This window comes from Hypoxylon fragiforme (assembly GCF_022984875.1).
Source record: "Hypoxylon fragiforme strain CBS 206.31 chromosome Unknown GGS25scaffold_3, whole genome shotgun sequence".
Classification (NCBI taxonomy): domain Eukaryota; kingdom Fungi; phylum Ascomycota; class Sordariomycetes; order Xylariales; family Hypoxylaceae; genus Hypoxylon; species Hypoxylon fragiforme.
The window spans coordinates 1,054,083-1,071,027 of record NW_026054758.1 but is presented as its reverse complement, the minus strand read 5'-3'; the positions used below and the strand labels follow the sequence as shown (position 1 = coordinate 1,071,027).

At 45.8% G+C, this 16,945-nt stretch overlaps 4 protein-coding genes across 4 annotated transcripts; 2 read left to right on the top strand and 2 right to left on the bottom strand.

Moving 5' to 3' along the window:
• Nucleotides 1-18: 18 nt before the first annotated feature.
• GGS25DRAFT_513292 (TFIIH basal transcription factor complex, subunit SSL1) lies at nt 19-1,550 on the bottom strand (the record flags this gene model as incomplete). The annotated part of the gene is made up of 2 exons (XM_049262868.1): nt 19-898; nt 970-1,550. The coding sequence occupies 2 exons, from the start codon at nt 1,548-1,550 to the stop codon at nt 19-21; spliced, it is 1,461 nt and encodes a 486-aa protein (XP_049118687.1).
• Nucleotides 1,551-2,782: 1,232 nt separating this feature from the next.
• GGS25DRAFT_172497 (chitin synthase III catalytic subunit) lies at nt 2,783-4,775 on the bottom strand. The gene is made up of 6 exons (XM_049256574.1): nt 4,081-4,775; nt 3,962-3,997; nt 3,793-3,886; nt 3,658-3,745; nt 3,514-3,607; nt 2,783-3,445 (listed from the first exon to the last, which is right to left on the bottom strand). The coding sequence occupies exons 1-6, from the start codon at nt 4,108-4,110 to the stop codon at nt 2,897-2,899; spliced, it is 891 nt and encodes a 296-aa protein (XP_049118686.1). The 5' UTR covers nt 4,111-4,775; the 3' UTR covers nt 2,783-2,896.
• A 5,209-nt stretch (nt 4,776-9,984) lies between these two features.
• On the top strand, nt 9,985-11,970 carry GGS25DRAFT_172445 (general substrate transporter). Its single transcript, XM_049256573.1, has 5 exons — nt 9,985-10,162; nt 10,261-10,338; nt 10,404-10,886; nt 10,939-11,655; nt 11,708-11,970. Exons 1-5 carry the CDS (start codon nt 10,119-10,121, stop codon nt 11,880-11,882), a joined length of 1,497 nt encoding a protein of 498 aa, XP_049118685.1. The 5' UTR covers nt 9,985-10,118; the 3' UTR covers nt 11,883-11,970.
• Nucleotides 11,971-13,948: 1,978 nt separating this feature from the next.
• GGS25DRAFT_519214 (glycosyltransferase family 39 protein) lies at nt 13,949-16,557 on the top strand (the record flags this gene model as incomplete). The annotated part of the gene is made up of 7 exons (XM_049263659.1): nt 13,949-14,092; nt 14,191-14,313; nt 14,367-14,374; nt 14,436-14,486; nt 14,547-15,310; nt 15,366-15,863; nt 15,914-16,557. 7 exons carry the CDS (start codon nt 13,949-13,951, stop codon nt 16,555-16,557), a joined length of 2,232 nt encoding a protein of 743 aa, XP_049118684.1.
• Nucleotides 16,558-16,945: the final 388 nt, after the last annotated feature.

The following is a 16,945-nucleotide window of genomic DNA, read 5'->3' as shown; positions in this document are numbered from 1 at the left end:
CTCCAAAGTTTGCCCTTTTCATGAGTCAATATCCATGGCGCCATTCTCTTGCGATCCGCCCCCATTCGCACCCCCCTTCTGCTCCCCATTCCCATTCCCATTCCCATTCTGCATACCTCTAGTATCGCTTTGGCACCCGGGGCAGTTATGCAACACCTCGTGCGCGAACAGATCGCAATCGATACAAAAGTGGTGACCGCAGACCTCGCAGGCATACCGTCCGGACTCGCTTAGTCCTCTCAACGATGGAGGGAGCTTTGTCCCACTACTCGCGTTCTCCTTGCCCTTTCCCTTATTAGCCTTTCGAGGGTTGGATGTCTCAGGAAAGGATGCGAGGCAGGAGTGACACGCCTTTGACTTCTTGGCTTCGGACCATGGGACCTCGACCCAGTTACGTAGGGGAAACAGGTGATGGTATGAGCGCGCAAGATGCGTCGAGAGAATGAGCGTGAGTCCGCAGCCAGGGCACTCGGCAGGGAGACGGCAGACTCGAGAGCCACATCGGGTGCAGTCGTAGCCCTCGCGCGTGGGTCGGTTGTGGCAAGCACAGTAATGCATACTATCGCCGGCAGCAAGCTTGCGGGAGGGGAACCCCATCATGAGGAGACTCGCATTATTCTGCTCCTGGGTTCGAGTGACTGGGGGTGTTGTGATAGCCAGTAGTAGTTCCCTAAAGTTCTCCTCGTGTAGCGCGATCCTGTAGCTTGAGGTGTCGCCACCGTTGGTCTTAGAGCAGAGCTCGTCGCAGATGGCCACTTGAGCAGAGAGGCCGACAACGGAAACGCGTATATGGTCAGAGACTAGAGAGCGTATAGTTTGATGGATGTCGCCCGGGTCGCTGGACATCAGGGCACCGTAGACTATAACGACTTCTCGAGTACCATGCGATGGTGTGTGGCTATACTCCCACACGGTTAGCGAATCCATTTAGCCTCTGGGCTTTAACCCATCAATGTTATAGAAACCTACAATAGAGCTCCACGGCACATTTCTAGTGAATTCTGCAAACTGGGGCTTCCTTGCGGTTCCTGCTTGACCCAATTCTGTAGCTTCTCGAGATGGTCGGCCGGGTTCCCACTCATATCGCTTATCCTGACTGCGACACCATCCCGCATACCTATGATGGCAAGTTGCGAGATAGGATTCTGCTCAAAGTATTCTCTGACAAACTGGGTGGAGTAGGCCATGCTCAGTTCATATCGGCTTGGTAGCATGTCTTTCTCCTGCATCGCAAAGGACATGTCCAAAACCAGAACGAGGTGTCGTATTATACCGCGCTGTAATGGTGTCGTGTCCTTTAGTAGTCGTGCTCGCTTCTCTGCCTCTGCGCGACCTTCGATAGCCCCAGCAAGTGTACCATCAGCATCCTCAACAACTGCGTCCCAAGATCTCTGGATATCTTCCCAGGCGGCTCTAGCGACCTTTCGATTCCCCTTCTTGCTTTTGTCATTTCGGGCCCCAGCTTTTGTCTTTGATTGCGTGCCGGATGTGGTTTGGTGCTCGCCAAACTCGTCATCTGAGCCATGGTATTCGCCGTCCGAGTCGGCCATGGTCGTGGTCGTGGTCGTGATCGTGGTTGGGCTGAGATACACGCTCGTGATTTCGGGATTTATGAAAAAGTGTGAACCCGAGATGGACGAATGTTTTCCTTTGTTGGCAAAAGTGGTAAAAGTGAAAGATGGCGTTGAAGGGTGACAGAGAAATAGAGAAACAGAGAAATTAAGAAGCTACTATGTGAAAGAGAGACAGCTCCAAGGTAGTGGTCCAAGGTGGTGGTACGTTTATAACTTAACGTCGGCGTGCGACTGGGGAATCTTGACAACACCTCAAGGCATTGTCAGCGGTGAAAGACTCAAAAGACGTCATAACCCTCACAAATGAATGATAAGGTAATTATAGAACAATGTATTGTAATGTGGTAGAGAACTTGCGAGATCAAGACAGCAAGTTTTGGATTTTTGGCTTGTAAGTTTCTTTTTTTTTCATAAAAGAAAATAAAAAAAAGAACAAGGCAAGGCTGGCTACCTGCATTTCAAGTTAGTTAATGAGACATTGAGACTACTAAGACAGTAAGACTGCACAGCCTTGTACCTAAAACCCCGAGCTTCAATGTTTGGCCAATGAGAACCAGTGGATATACCGTTAACACACAGGGTATATAGTACTATGTAGTACCTATTAACTGTAAAGTTACAAGGATAGTTCATACTTACATATGTAACCTAGTAGGTTAACTACATTCATCTGCACAGGGAGCACGTAAAGTTCAAGGTTGTTACTATTCTTACAATAGATAGGTATCTAGTACCAACTCAGCCTCCTATCACTGATAATTGATACCGAACAATATCAAGAGATATCCTCAATTCTTGAACGTGACTCGTCTTGTCGTTTGAACTACCTACATAAGAGGTATTCAACTCAGCTATCATACGACGTCATATACATTAGTCGCGCATATCTGGGGTATACTTTCAACCAGGCTCCAAAACTTTCCACCAACTGGCTAATGGCAAGTCTGCCACCATATGTATGAATATAAACCACCATTACTCCCACTACCACTACCACTACCACTATCACTGCCACTCCTACCTCCTGCTCCCCCCTCCCACTCCTCCGCCCACCCAGACATGTTTGCGTAGCTTCGTATAGCGCATGCAAGCATGCCACTTCTCGTTGTCTCACCGTCCCCGTCCCCCAAACCCTTATAATAAACTACTACTACTCTTATGTGGATTAAATTGTCGTGATATTTTTGTCGCCGTTCCCTTCGAGACGACGTGGTTTTTTTAATCGATAGGACACAGCCAAGGAATGAAAAGAAAAGAACATGAACGGGTATATTGTCGAACCTGAACGCCAACTCCGGGAATATTCAAATGAAGGTCGAGAATTAAGGATAGCCCGTGGGCTGGCTGGCAATTGGCCAATCATCTTCCGTGATGCTTGACCAGAATACCCATATCATCACAACTGCAAGCAGTGTGAATAACGTCTCAAACAACGCTCCATCGATTTTGCCAGCAGTTCCATTGCAGATATATGGGCTGATGACGTAGTTGAAAACCTGCCCAATTGCGAATAGAACACCAGCGCCCGTGAGATAGAGCATAGGTCGCACCTCACCAAGAACCCTTAGCACTAGTATGGTTTCTAAAACATAGAAGGCAACGAGAAAAACGAGCGGCGCAAGCTGGTAAAGAACGTAGAGTGCGATGTTTCGGTAATGGTCATTGGGATCTGGAATGAATTTCGTGGTCCAATGGTAGCCTGTGTCCAGGGTGATGTAACCGGTACCGACGAACAAAATAGCTCCAGAGATGGCCATGAGTCCTAGGGATAGCGGAGTTCCATCGTCGAGGATCTGGTATCCCACAACAGCGTTGAGGAGTAGGATCCACGTAGTTGTAATGATCATTCCGATATGAATTCCCGTGAAGGCCTAGGTACGCATATTAGTTAGCTGTTCAAACATGGGATACCATCGGATTTTCTTTGGGTGTCGCATACAATTCGAACTGTTGCATTTAAAGGAAACTCCCCCACGGTAAATATTTCGCATATTTCAATAATAATAAAGCCGATGAGGAACAATTGCATTTCCCTATAGCAATGTTAGTAAAGAAACGTTACTCCAAAAGATGCGATACGGACCTCCGGCCAACTGCAGCTTTCTTCCTTTCTGAGCGCAACAACAATAGCACTGATGTAACAATGGCAATACCGCAGAGCAGTATGGACCCTGCGATCTATTAGTAGTGATCAACGCAGTTGTTCATCAGGACGAACCTAGATTTCCCAAATAACGGTCGCCAGACAGTGGGATACCTTGGAGGTTGCAACCACCCCAGCCCCCTCTTTGATCATGAGTATCTGAAAGAACCTAACGCAGATCGTTAGTGATCATAAGCTATTGACAGATACAAGTTCACATAATTATGCCACTAGACCAACGTACATTGCAGACCGGTAGCGTTGAATCGCGACAAAACGCCTATAAATCACGAGATAGTTAGCAATGATCATTAGTTATGGTTGAAACACCCTTATCATGGCAGGTTTGCGATGAACACATACGTCGAAATTACCAAAATTTGTCGAACCCATTTCACGGTACAGCGCGAGGTGATCGCGCAGAGATGTTTGGTTGTAAGAGAGAATGCAGATGAGTTGTCGAAAGCCACAATTTGCGCTGGCAAAGTTTTCTTTCTTTGACTAGCTTGGTAATTGAAACCGGTTTATCTGTGGACGCGCAACCATTCACAAGCTTCTTGATGTGTTGTTGGCGAATTCAGTTTGTAACTTCAATCAAAACTCATAAGAGAAGCTACGAGGTATGACAACAGCCGAGTTGATGTTAACTTTTCATTCCTATTGTCGGTTGGGTTGAAACAGTGCTGACTCGCGTTCGATTAAAAGGCTCGAGGCACTCGATTCGAGCTTGAATGCAAAGGTGTAAGACGGTTGTGATTTCGGTTTCTATGATGTAGTTTTTTTTTGATTTTATTCCCCCTCGAACTCCCTTCCTCGCCAAATATCGTATCGCAACTCGAGCGTAATCGTGCTTGTCGTGCTTGTCGTTTCGGTTCCAAGAAAAAAAAGTGTGGTGTTTTCTCTGAATCGTCCGGGAGAGAGGGAGGGAGGGATGGATTAGTGATTAGTTTAGGGTGATTAGAATAATATTAGAGTGATGAGACGGGAAAAGAGGAAATTAGAAACGAAGGCAAGGCCAGGGCGATAGCTTGCTAGGTTCTAAGTTGTAAGGGTGATTGGTGTTGCTAAGCCAAACTTGGGGAATCCCCTTGCGCCTTCCTACTTGATAATGCAACACTACAACGATAGGTACAGTAGTAGACGAAGCTACGGTAGGAAATCTACCCTAGCTAAGGTAATCTAGGGAAGTAATCTTGGTAGGCGAGGGAAAGACAGAGGAAGGCAGGCAGTAGTAGTGGTTGGTTAGGTTGGGAACAGTGGGCCCCTTTAAATTATCCCAAGCCAATTTTGTCAGTCGAGTTCGAACTTGTTCCTGAGCGAAGAGGCAGGAACAGCGCGATTTGGCATGGTGAGCAGGGGTTGAAAATCTTGTTGTCTGGGTTGTCTGGGTTTTGCAGTTTTGCAGGGGGCGGAAAAGGGAAAGTCCAAAAATTATGATTCTCTTTTTAATACAGTTGCAACCGACCGGCGCCAAGTTCAACAGCCAATTCTAACTTTTTCTAACTTTGCAATTCCATTTTTAAAAATAAAATAAAAAGAATAATCCCAAAAATACAAAAATTCTAGTTGGGATAGAACTTGAACTTTGTTGTTGTAATAGCGTACCTAGTACACACATATATATATATCTTAGGTCTGGTACAAATACTTCTGGAGAACAAGTCAAAGCCAACCTTTTCTTATCATCTGATTCTGGATCTATTATATATAATATGTATTAGGCATGGGCATGGGCATGGAGTCAATCCGTCGCCTTGTCGTATGGATTCCATCTGTATCAATTAAGAGAAAGACGAACAAAAAAGGTAAAGTACTACATAGGTGCTCAACGAACCGGATTGTAAGATCCGCGATGTCTTGCATAAAATATGGTCGTACATCTTACTAGGAATGGCCTAGAATAGAAGTTACGTGTAGGAGGAGCTACCATATGGTGAGATATCCATATGTAAGTCATTTGGATTGGACAATCATCATGCGTGATGAGCTGTAGGTTGTAAACTGTAGCCTATTATAAACATCACCACTTGTCCGACGAGCCTTTCGGTTTCTTCAATCTCCATATCGGTGATGGGGGCTATCTCGTATCTCGAACCTCGAGCCTCGAGCCTCGACGATGGTTGATGGCTGATAGCATCCTGGCACTTGTTATAGCATGTGTGAAGGTGTAATACGTCCATGCTATTCATGCTATGTTATGTCATACGTATTTTGACCGGGACGACCTTGTGCTGATCTTGTCCCAGTACTTTACATTTAATGCAAGCTGCTTCCAATGAGACATCTTTTTGCGGCGTTACATATTTCTTTGCCGCCTATCTTGCCGCTACCCGCCAATGACCCTTGTTCTTTCTTTCTGTAATCTTGGATGAATATCCGCTTACGGTCCGTTTTCCTGGAGGGAGGCAGGGAGGGCACATACATACTTTGTAGTGTAGGTACAGAGTTGACGATAGGTCCCACACCTGAGATCGAGCGCACGGTCTGGTAGCACTAGCCATATGTATGTAGGTATTTATGGCCTTGCACGAAAAGTGAGCGTTTTTGAATATTCCGTGATCTGTTACACTCTAAAACGAAAAGTCGTAAAGATGCATCGTACAGCACGTGTTACCTGTAACCTACCGATGGCTAATACACTTTGGGCCCTTGCTTAGGGCTCTTCATAATCAAGGAACTCAGCCAGTCGTTGTCTCTTGTGATAGTAGGAGTGAAACCTACTAAGCTCTTAACCTAGGTTGGTGGTGGGGGTGGATAGCTAGGTAGGTTAGGGCTATCATCACACTAACATTTCAACTTCGTCTGGGCAACGTCCAAGTTTGAGATTCAGGGCGCGACCAATACGGCGTCTCTCAGTCACTAACCAACATCATAGTATGAGACTATGAGGTAGTTTAGCGTTTCAGCCACATCTGATACTAACCGAAGATCTAATGGATCTAATGCAAAAAGGGTCAGCCTATTCGTATATGATTTGACACTCATACTTCCCCCTTCTACATACATACCAAATTATTACCAATCAATGGTCAAGGTTGACCTTTTGGAGGATCATATCTAGTCGTTCTTACGCACTTCTTTTCCTGAAATGGGATTTTATGCCGCCTGTGCCACCTCTCTTAGGCTCTCTAAGCCCGAGGTCCCAGTGGCGAAGGCAAATTGTATAATTGTATTGTATGCTCCAAAATATTCTAGATATTCCGTACGAACTTCTCGAATTCTCTTATAGGTTATATGCTATGCGAGGCGACCCGAGGATTAGTTAAGTAGGCATTCTATACGAATCTGGTTGACCACCCCTACTTTGTCAGTATCTATTATAGTAATTCAAGATTGCCAACAAATTGAGCATAAAATTCCCTAGGCGATATATAGCCTAGTGTTAGCCACAATGACGACGAAACTTAGGGTAGCTTGAAGGAAAAGAGTCCGTTATCATGATCATATTGAGTAGACGTCGGCTGATAGGTAGGTAGGTAGGTAGGATGATATGCCTGTACAACAATCAATAGACAAGTTGAATGGTGAGCGGCTTCGACAGCCATTCGCATGGCTTTTAAGGTATAAATTCGGCAGCACGTGTATGTGGGCGCGAGGGGTAATAAATGAGGGGGGGATAGTCAATCGAGCTGTATGCAGCCTTGGGGATGGTTCTTATGATCAAGCCCCCCAACTTCCCAGAAAAACAAACTGATACACTAGTAGAAATGGGAAAGGGTTCTTTGAAAATGAGGGGTGTTTTCTGGGGTGTTGCATCCTCAAGTGACATTTTGGTTGACCGCCTTGGGCTCAATTCGTATGATATCCATGATACCCATATTCAATATGATGCCATCGTGGATCCGGTTGCATACTGAGCCTCCATATTCGGACATATGAAGAAGTAGATAGGCCAGCACCTGACCCGAACAGCTGCCGAGTAGTGTTCTTGAGTTCGCTTTAGTTTATTCGTGGAATCCAGTAAGCTAGAGCCTAGAGAAGGATCTGACATGTGCTGTAGTAGTTAATCGTATGCGAATTCCGAAAAGGTGACTGATCTGCATTGGCTAGTTTTGTAAATAGAAAGGATATCCCCCCTAACGACGTATCCCATAGAGTTTGAACAGCTATCGGCACTTTAAGGACATCATGTGATTGCTTGACTGTGGGTTACGTCGTGAAGCGATGTTGGGATTGGGACTTGGGTAGGAGGGAGGGAACATTGAAGATGGAGGCAAGGAGGCAGGGAGGGAGAAAGAAAGGGAGAGGGGTGAGTACAAGGGCACAACTTAAAAGAAAGAAGAAGCTTGTTCAACGTCGTGGTTGCACGTGGGATCCAACCATAGGTAGGTATTCATGTAGTATATAACACTAGAACTTAGTTGGCAAAGTTGTCTACATGTGTGTACCGACCTAATCATATAGTAGTACTACTATGTTGTAGTATGTAGTTATGTAAAGGTTGATGAACTTCAAAGTTTTAGATGGGAGGGAGGTCGATGGTATTTCGAATAGTTAATTAAATTGATAAGACTTGACTTACCAATCTAGAGGTACATAATACATCATTGATGTAATTGAACACAAGCACAGTTATTCCAATGCAATAGATACGGTAAAGTACCTGCATCGTATCAGTTATAACATAATACGGTCTAGTACCTAGCACTTGTCTAGTGTCCCTAGGTGTACCTACCTAATAGCCCTGGAGGTGTGTAGTACTACAGCTAGTGCAAGACAATCCCTGTGGGGGTGTCTTTACCCCACAACTGGAAATGCTACAACCCTGAAACCCCCAAGGCTATGGTCGCGATTACCGCAGAAGAGAAAGGCTGCTGCACAGTTTCCAAAGACACGGAGTACATCCAAGAACTACCAAGACCGCATGTATGATATGGCAGCTGGGCAGTACTATGTACTAGTAGTACGTAAGAATGATCAGCGGCAGCTATCTCTCCCTTTGGTTCCCTGAAGTTTTTGAGAATAGGGGAGTGCAGCAGGTAGGATTCACATCAATATTTTCCGTGTCCTGTGTCCTTGTAGGCCATTTGGGAGCCTTGATCTGTAAGTCAACCTGTCTAATACTTGTCTACCTGTCTACTAGGTACATTACATACATACATACATACCTACATACAGTTTTTACATGATTTCGAATTTATTAATTATTTTCAACTTTCTCCCTTTAGCTTCAATGTTATTTTCAACCCGTCAACTTCAATAGCATACAACATTTGAACAGTTTACCAACATTCCTCCTGAGTCCTAACTCTTGACTACATACATCTTTGCCGTACGCTGGTACCTACATACGTACCTAGATCTACCATACCTGTTAGTACATACATACATACATACATACATATCAATGGTAGGTAGCCAAAAGGTCTCACTTAATACCCAATACCCTTACATCCACTTCAAAGACAATCGTCAATCATCTTTTTTCTTAAGCAAAAAAAAAAAAAAAAAGAAGAAAAAAAGATCGATATTGATTGCTCTGCTTATTCCTTTACATCCATCCATCTCACGTCCGATTCTCGGTTCAATTCAGTAGTTAGGCTACATACCTACATGGTCGACGTTGATTTGACTAACCCAGATTAACTAACCTACATAACTTATTTAGCTACATACCTTAAGGTACATGCCTACATACAACATTATCTTCTACTGACTCGTTTGACTGGCTTGACCGTATTGTACCTACAGTGCGTGATACCTTACCTTACCGGTTTTGGAACGAGCTTCGATTGTGCATGTGTCTTGTGCTTTGGTGATCCACCTGGGTGTGTACGTTCCGGTCGAAAAAAAACTTGTCAACAGCACTGAGCATTTCGTCACTGGTCAGGCCCGGATGACACTGAATCTTGGGGCCCTGTCCTATATACTCACTCCACCCTTTCCTCAGTCCCCAACTCAATTCCAATCTATACCTTTATCTTCGCAGGAGGGTGCTGCTGCTTGCCAGCCCCAATACCTCCAAAATTCCTTCACCAAAATCAAACCGTCTTCCCTCAAACATCCCTCTCCGCACCCTTACTCATCGATCCGACCACGGCGCCCAATCGACGTCATTGTTGGCCGGCCACCGGGACCAGCCATCCCATACGAGACACTCCTCCGACTCTGCCGACTCCGATTCCTGGACTGACACGGGTGATCTAGCCGAGCAGCTGGCGGATGAGGAGGATCCCTTACGGAAGACCATCGCTGATACGTCGGTGAACGAGGACCTATTCTCCGGAGTTCTTAAGCGTCATCCAAAACACAAACGCGTTCAGTTTAGGAGATCCGTCTCCGAGCATAGTCATCATCGTTCCTCTAGATCTTTCTCTGGGGTCATCGATAAAGAAGCAATCGAGGTCCCTAACGTCTCCCCACGCCGTATCTCAAGAGCAGAACGCATCATAGCCTCCATCATGCCGGGCGCTGGGGTCCACGGCTTCACGGGCAAGGCCCTCCTGTACGTATTACACCACCACCACCACGCCAAGGCAACAAGGCAATAAGGCAACGAGATATCAATCATGTACAATGATGTACTAATTGTGTATCTTACAGTTATTTCACGAGCATCTTCGTCTCATTAGGTGTATTCCTGTTCGGCTATGACCAAGGAGTCATGTCGGGTATCATCACGTAAGAGTTCAACGATGGCGTCCTTGCCTACTCGCCTCATGGTCATATACCTAACCATACTTCAGGGGTCCGGAATTCCGGGGTTATTTCAATCACCCGTCGAAAGCCGAAATCGGTACGATGGTTGCCATTCTCGAGATCGGTGCTCTCATCTCGTCGTTAATCGTCGGAAAAGTCGGAGACATCATAGGCCGACGAAGAACGATTTTGTATGGTTCAATTATCTTCTTCATCGGCGGAGCCTTGCAGTCATTTGCTGCCAATATGCCTATGATGATGCTGGGCAGGATCATCGCAGGTCTAGGTGTTGGATCCTTATCCACCATTGTTCCCGTCTACCAGTCCGAGATCTCCCCTCCACACAACCGAGGTAAACTAGCCTGTATCGAATTTTCAGGTAATATTATCGGTTACACGACATCCGTCTGGGTCGATTACTTTTGCGGGTTTATCGAAAATGATTTGTCATGGCGAGTTCCCCTTCTAATGCAATGTGTGATGGGAGCTTTGTTAGGGTTGGGTAGTTTGGTCATTGTTGAATCCCCAAGGTAAGTGATGATAATGGAATCCTACGGGTCAAATTTGCTAACATGTGGACAGATGGTTGTTGGACAACGATCACGATGAAGAGGGCATTGTCGTTATTGCGAACCTATACGGCGGTGGCGATATTCATAACCCGAAAGCAAGAGAAGAGTATCGCGAGATCAAGATGGACGTCCTACTCCAGCGTATGGAAGGCGAAAGATCTTATTCTGAAATGTTCCGACGCTACAAGACCCGAGTATTCATCGCCATGTCTGCACAAGCGCTAGCACAGCTCAACGGAATCAACGTCATTTCATACTATGCTCCTTATGTTTTCGAATCAGCCGGTTGGATTGGCCACGACGCTGTTAAAATGACCGGTATCAATGGCATAACATATCTGCTCTCAACTATCCCACCTTGGTATCTAGTCGATCGTTGGGGTCGTCGATTTATCCTCCTAACAGGCGCCATCGCAATGGCAATCTCTTTGTCCTGCGTATCCTATTTCATCTACCTAGATATCCACTCTACACCAATATTGGTGGTCATCTTTGTCATGGTTTATAACGCTGCGTTCGGTTACTCATGGGGCCCAATCCCTTGGCTTTACCCACCTGAGATCCTGCCACTAAGCATTCGATCTAAAGGAGCAAGTCTCTCAACCGCTTCCAACTGGGCTTTCAACTGGCTTGTAGGAGAAATGACTCCTATTCTTCAGGAGTGGATTCAATGGCGACTATATCTGCTGCATGCGTTCTTCTGTGTTGTTAGTTTTGTTGTTGGTAAGTCTCAGTCCTAACCTCCCACCCTTCTACTAAACTTGCTAACTTGGTTTCAGTTTACTTCATATACCCCGAAACATGCGGTGTGAGGTTGGAAGATATGGACTCGCTTTTCGGAGATGCAAGCACTGCAATGGGCACTCCTGGCATAAGGTCAGAAACGGGCTCGCTAATCAGAGCAGGATCGCCGGTGCCGTCGCTCGATCTCCGAGGACGACCCCTTGGTTCTGAGAACGTCCCTTCTATGGATGTCGAACCCCCTATCCTTAGTATCGTAGATGGAAAGCCGCAAATACGGTCTGAAAGCCAGAGTTCACGGGGACGAGTGGGCGAGTGGCTCACCAGAATGGTTGGCCAAAACCGGGGGTCCAGCAGTAGTCCAGCCGGTGGAGCCAGGTACGCACCATTAGACCAGCGAGATGATTGATTTGAGTTCACGGAGCAAGTGGCATTGAAATTGTTGCGGAGGACTACTAGACCCTGGTTCATATAGACGGCGCGACAGGAATTCTGACGGCCACGGCGGCCGCATTCCAGCATTATTGTAAACTGTTTTGCCTATTTTGCATAGGGTCATTCCGCGAGTCAAGCGAGGACCATCAACATGGACATGGACATCATTATCGACATCATCATCACCGTCACGACGATGAGACAAGACGGAAAGAGAAACGGAGAGACGAGTTTCATATAATAAGGTGAAAGGGGGGAGGCCTTTTTACTTTCGTGTGTAAGACCGAGCGAGCCCTTGGATGAAGTTCACGGGTGTACGGCATTAGCCAATTTGTCAAGGAATCGAGATAAGGGTCATTAGAGATAATATTCGAGGTGTCTAGATTAATGCCAACTTAGTTGGCGGAAATCTACGTAGCTGTGTAGTTGACAGCTTTCTAGGTATGTATGTATGTACGCATGTAATAAGATACAATTCCTGTGTGTGTGTGTGTGTGTGTGTGTGTGTGTGTATGTGTATGTGTATTTGAAGTGTTGGTGACCGTGGTTGGACAATATATATATATATATATGTACCTAGGGTAGGTAGTTATATAACAGTCAGTAGGCGGGTGATGGAAACGTGTTGTTTTACTGCCGTTTACCTAAAGTTAGATACCTCCAGGGCTACACCAATAGTACTAGGCAGGCTAGTTTAGTGCATGTAGGTGCTATAAAGTCGTATGTAGCGTCCATGTGAGATTGTTTGAGATGCATAGATATGTATTTCCAGATTGCAATATATAGTGTATATATGTATATTAACGTTGAATGATACATTGAATGATACATGTCAATGGGTGGTAACGGTTGTTTCAAATGATTCGAAATTGATTCTGTGGTGCGTAAATATACCTACTTGGTACTTGCGTGACCTCATCTGGCCAGAACTCGGCAAAGATGTGGATGCCATGATACCCGACAAAGTGGGAACAGAGTGGGAATAGATTGAAGCTTCCAAGGTGCTGCAAGGTGCTGCAAGGTTGAGGCTTGGTCGTAAGTACGAGATACATCCATGATATTATTGTACCTGTACGCGCGTGTCAAATAAATCGAATGAACAAAGTGTCCCTTAAAAAAAAAAAAGGGCACCTTTTGAAAGGTGCTAATGTGCTAAATAAAGCTAGCTAGTTGGCGCAGGGGGGCCAGGGGCCAGGGGCCGATGGCTAGTGCATCCTATGGTAGCCCGTCCCTCAATTTTCAGTAGGAATCCAATCCAGCGGAAGCAAGAAATAAAAAAAAATTAATAAAAAAAGGAACAAGAAAAAAAAAAGGTGCGAGCATTTGGTGGGAAAGTGCTGCTACATACATACATATTTAGGTACAGATATACATTACAGGAGGTACACACTACATTTGAGTCTTGACATTTGTAGCAGTAGCTGCAGGACGGGCAGACCAGGTAGTAGCAGGTACTGACTGTACTAGGTATTGTATTGTACCTAGTATTTTGTACCATCAACGTTCTAATCGTACACGCCACGCAAACCTCCTTTCCTTCAATCTTCTTCTTCAACTTCTTCTCTCCTTAGCCTTTCTTCCAGTATTGGGTTCCCATTATATTCTCGTAGTCAAGATTACCCTTCTATTCTTTACTTCGTGGGAGAGATGCACTACTTCTGTCGTCTTTGACTAGTCTAATCTATTCTTCTTCAGGACCTTCCTTTTCACCTTACCTAGTAGCATCTTTTTTCTTCTTCTCTTTCCTCCAGGCCTCCTTTATCCAACCTGTGACATTCTTTCTACCATTTTCTCATATTCTGACTCTTGCCTTGGAGAACAAGGCAGAGAGTTAACCCATTATTATGGCCGACAAGAAGGCCGCAGCGGCGTCCGGCGCTGATCCAACTGGTGACGCTGCTCGGCGACGTAATGTACCTGGATATACCATTCCAGGAGCTCTGGCGCAAAGGCCGGAGCTTGACGAGAAGTTTCATGGAAAGAAGAAGGTACAGATACACCCTTACATATCATTGCATGCCATTGTAAATCGATGCTTGGTAAAGAGCTTCCTCGGTAGACTCTTAGCTAACTCGAATTTGTGTAGGAAGCTTCGGTGCTCGATATACTTGACCAATGGGAATTTATCATTGCACCCCTAATTTTTACAGCATTCGCTGCCTTCACACGTCTATGGAAAATTGGCCTCAGTCCAATTGTTACATGGGATGTAAGTTTAATAGCCCTTGTGTTTTCTCATCATGCCTGCTAATCACCGCATAGGAAGCTCAGTTCGTCGAATCCTCCCAAATCTCCTCTGCCTTGATGCTAACCTGCACATCTGTTCGATAGCTTCGGAAAATTCGGATCGCACTACATAAAACGTGAACTATTCTTCGATGTGTTAGTCAATACTATACCTTGACAGCTTGGTTGGAATATTGGTTTTAACACGTACAATAGGCACCCACCTCTTGGTAAAATCCTTGTTGGCCTCTCCGGGGTCATGGCCGGTTACAATGGATCATTCGAGTTCAAGTCTGGCGAGACCTATCCCGAGGAATTAGACTACACCTTCATGCGAGCTTTCAATGCCTTTTGGGGTATACTATGTGTGCCATTGGCGTACTACACTGCGAGGGAGCTTAACTTGAAGCGTCCTGCTGTCTGGCTAGTAACACTCATGGTTTTGTGTGAAAATTCGTACACGACAATCAGCCGATTTATCCTGCTGGATTCCATGCTCTTGTTTGGTACAGTTGCAACTGTCTTTTGCTGGTCTAAGTTTCACCGCCAGCAAAAGTCGAGCTTCGAACCTGAGTGGTTCTTTTGGCTGTTCATGACCGGTCTAAGCTTGGGATTTGTTTGCAGTATCAAGCTTGTTGGACTTTTCGTCACCGCTCTCGTCGGTATATACACAATCGAAGACCTCTGGCACAAGTTTGGCAACCTCAAGATGCCGATCCCGGTGCTTGCTGGTCATGTCGGCGCTCGAGTCGTCGGTCTAATTGTCATACCATTCTTGGTCTATATGTTCGCTTTTGCGCTTCATTTTGCAATCTTGATCAAGAGTGGCCCCGGAGATGCGCAAATGAGTTCTCTATTCCAAGCGAACTTGGAAGGTAGTGAAATCGGACGAAACTCTCCTCTGGAGGTCGCTTTTGGCTCCAAGGTTACCCTCAAGAACATGGGCTACGGTGGCGGTCTGCTTCACAGCCACGTTCAATGTAAGTATACAACATTCCATATTAGCTAAAATCCCCACGTCTAACTTCTCACAAGCCTACCCCGAGGGTTCGACTCAGCAGCAAGTTACTTGCTACCACCATAAGGATTCCAACAACGAATGGTGGTTCTACCCCAACCGTGCTGAACCTGACTTTGTCCCTGAAGAAGAGCCTCGATTCGTTGGAGATGGTGATGTTATTCGCCTAATTCATTCGCAGACGGGTCGAAATCTGCACAGTCACGATATCGCAGCCCCCGTTACTAAGTCCCACAAGGAAGTTTCTTGTTACGGCAATCTTACCGTTGGCGACGATAAGGACCACTGGAAAATCGAGGTTGTTAGGGATGTGGCCTCTCGTGATAGGTCTAGGGTACGGACTTTGACAACTGCTTTCAGGCTGAGAAACCCGGTGATGGGCTGTTATTTACGGGCAGCCAACGTCAACCTTCCACAATGGGGATTCAAGCAAATCGAGGTGACTTGCGACAAGAGCAACAACCCCCGTGATACCTTCACCCACTGGAACATCGAGTCTCACGTCAACGACCAGCGTAAGTTTTGCGAATGAGCTTTATTTATATAGTTGCTAACCAGCGCACAGTCCCCCCCGGAGACCCTGGCAAGTATAAGTCGCCATTCTTCCACGATTTCATTCATCTGAATGTGGCCATGATGACATCTAACAATGCTCTGGTCCCTGACCCTGATAAGCAAGATGACCTCGCTTCCCAGTGGTGGCAGTGGCCTATTCTAAATGTTGGTCTGCGAATGTGCGGTTGGGATGACAAGATTGTCAAATACTTCCTCCTCGGCAACCCCTTCGTCTATTGGGCTTCGACCGCTTCCCTAGGCGCCGTCGGTCTTATCACTGTTTGGTATATTCTCCGATGGCGACGAGGATTCTACGACTTATCACAGGAAGACATTGATCAAATCCACTACTCTGGGCTTTATCCAATCCTGGGCTGGTTCCTACACTACCTTCCCTTCGCCATCATGGCCCGAGTGACCTATGTTCATCATTACTATCCCGCCTTGTACTTCGCAATCCTAACCCTCGGTTTCTTGGCCGACTGGGTGCTGAAGGATCAAAAGAAGGCAGTCCAATACAGCATCTACGGCTTCTTGTACACCACTATCATTGGACTCTACATCTTCTTTTTGCCCATCTGCTGGGGCATGACAGGTAGCAACGAGCAATATAGCTACATGAAGTGGTTCGACAACTGGCGTATTTCTAACTAGAGTGCCAGACTCGAGCCATAATAAGGGGGCGAGGGCCCAAAAGTACGAGGTCAGAGCTAAGTAAGCTTAGCTGTTGGACCCGAAAGAGCCAATTCATATAAAGCAAGGACTATCTAGTCCAACAACTGGTTAAGGCGGTCTATCCACCGCAAATTTCCATCTCCATCTCCTCTTTATCTTCTCCATTGTTTGATGTAACGATACGAGGGCAAAACTTGCATGAAAAAAGGGAATTGAGAGTGGAGTTCACTGTGGTTAACGTGAATGAGGCATTATTGGGAAACTTAGCAAAAGAAAAGATACTCATCAGTTGTACCGCTTTCTAATAAACATACACCGCAAATCTTTTTTTTCTTCTCCTTTTCCTTCTGATAATGTATGAATGTGT

Excerpts from the sequence above, each read along its gene's own strand:
- GGS25DRAFT_172497 (XM_049256574.1), bottom strand. The coding sequence starts at position 4,110 with ATGGGTTCGACAAATTTTGGTAATTTCGAC. Across the intron at positions 3,998-4,080 it reads CAAATTTTGGTAATTTCGAC|GCGTTTTGTCGCGATTCAAC; the intron begins GTATGTGTTCAT and ends CGTGATTTATAG. Across the intron at positions 3,887-3,961 it reads CAACGCTACCGGTCTGCAAT|GTTCTTTCAGATACTCATGA; the intron begins GTACGTTGGTCT and ends GATCTGCGTTAG.
- GGS25DRAFT_172445 (XM_049256573.1), top strand. The coding sequence starts at position 10,119 with ATGCCGGGCGCTGGGGTCCACGGCTTCACGGGCAAGGCCCTCCT. Across the intron at positions 10,339-10,403 it reads GTCATGTCGGGTATCATCAC|GGGTCCGGAATTCCGGGGTT; the intron begins GTAAGAGTTCAA and ends ACCATACTTCAG. Across the intron at positions 11,656-11,707 it reads GTTAGTTTTGTTGTTGGTAA|TTTACTTCATATACCCCGAA; the intron begins GTCTCAGTCCTA and ends ACTTGGTTTCAG.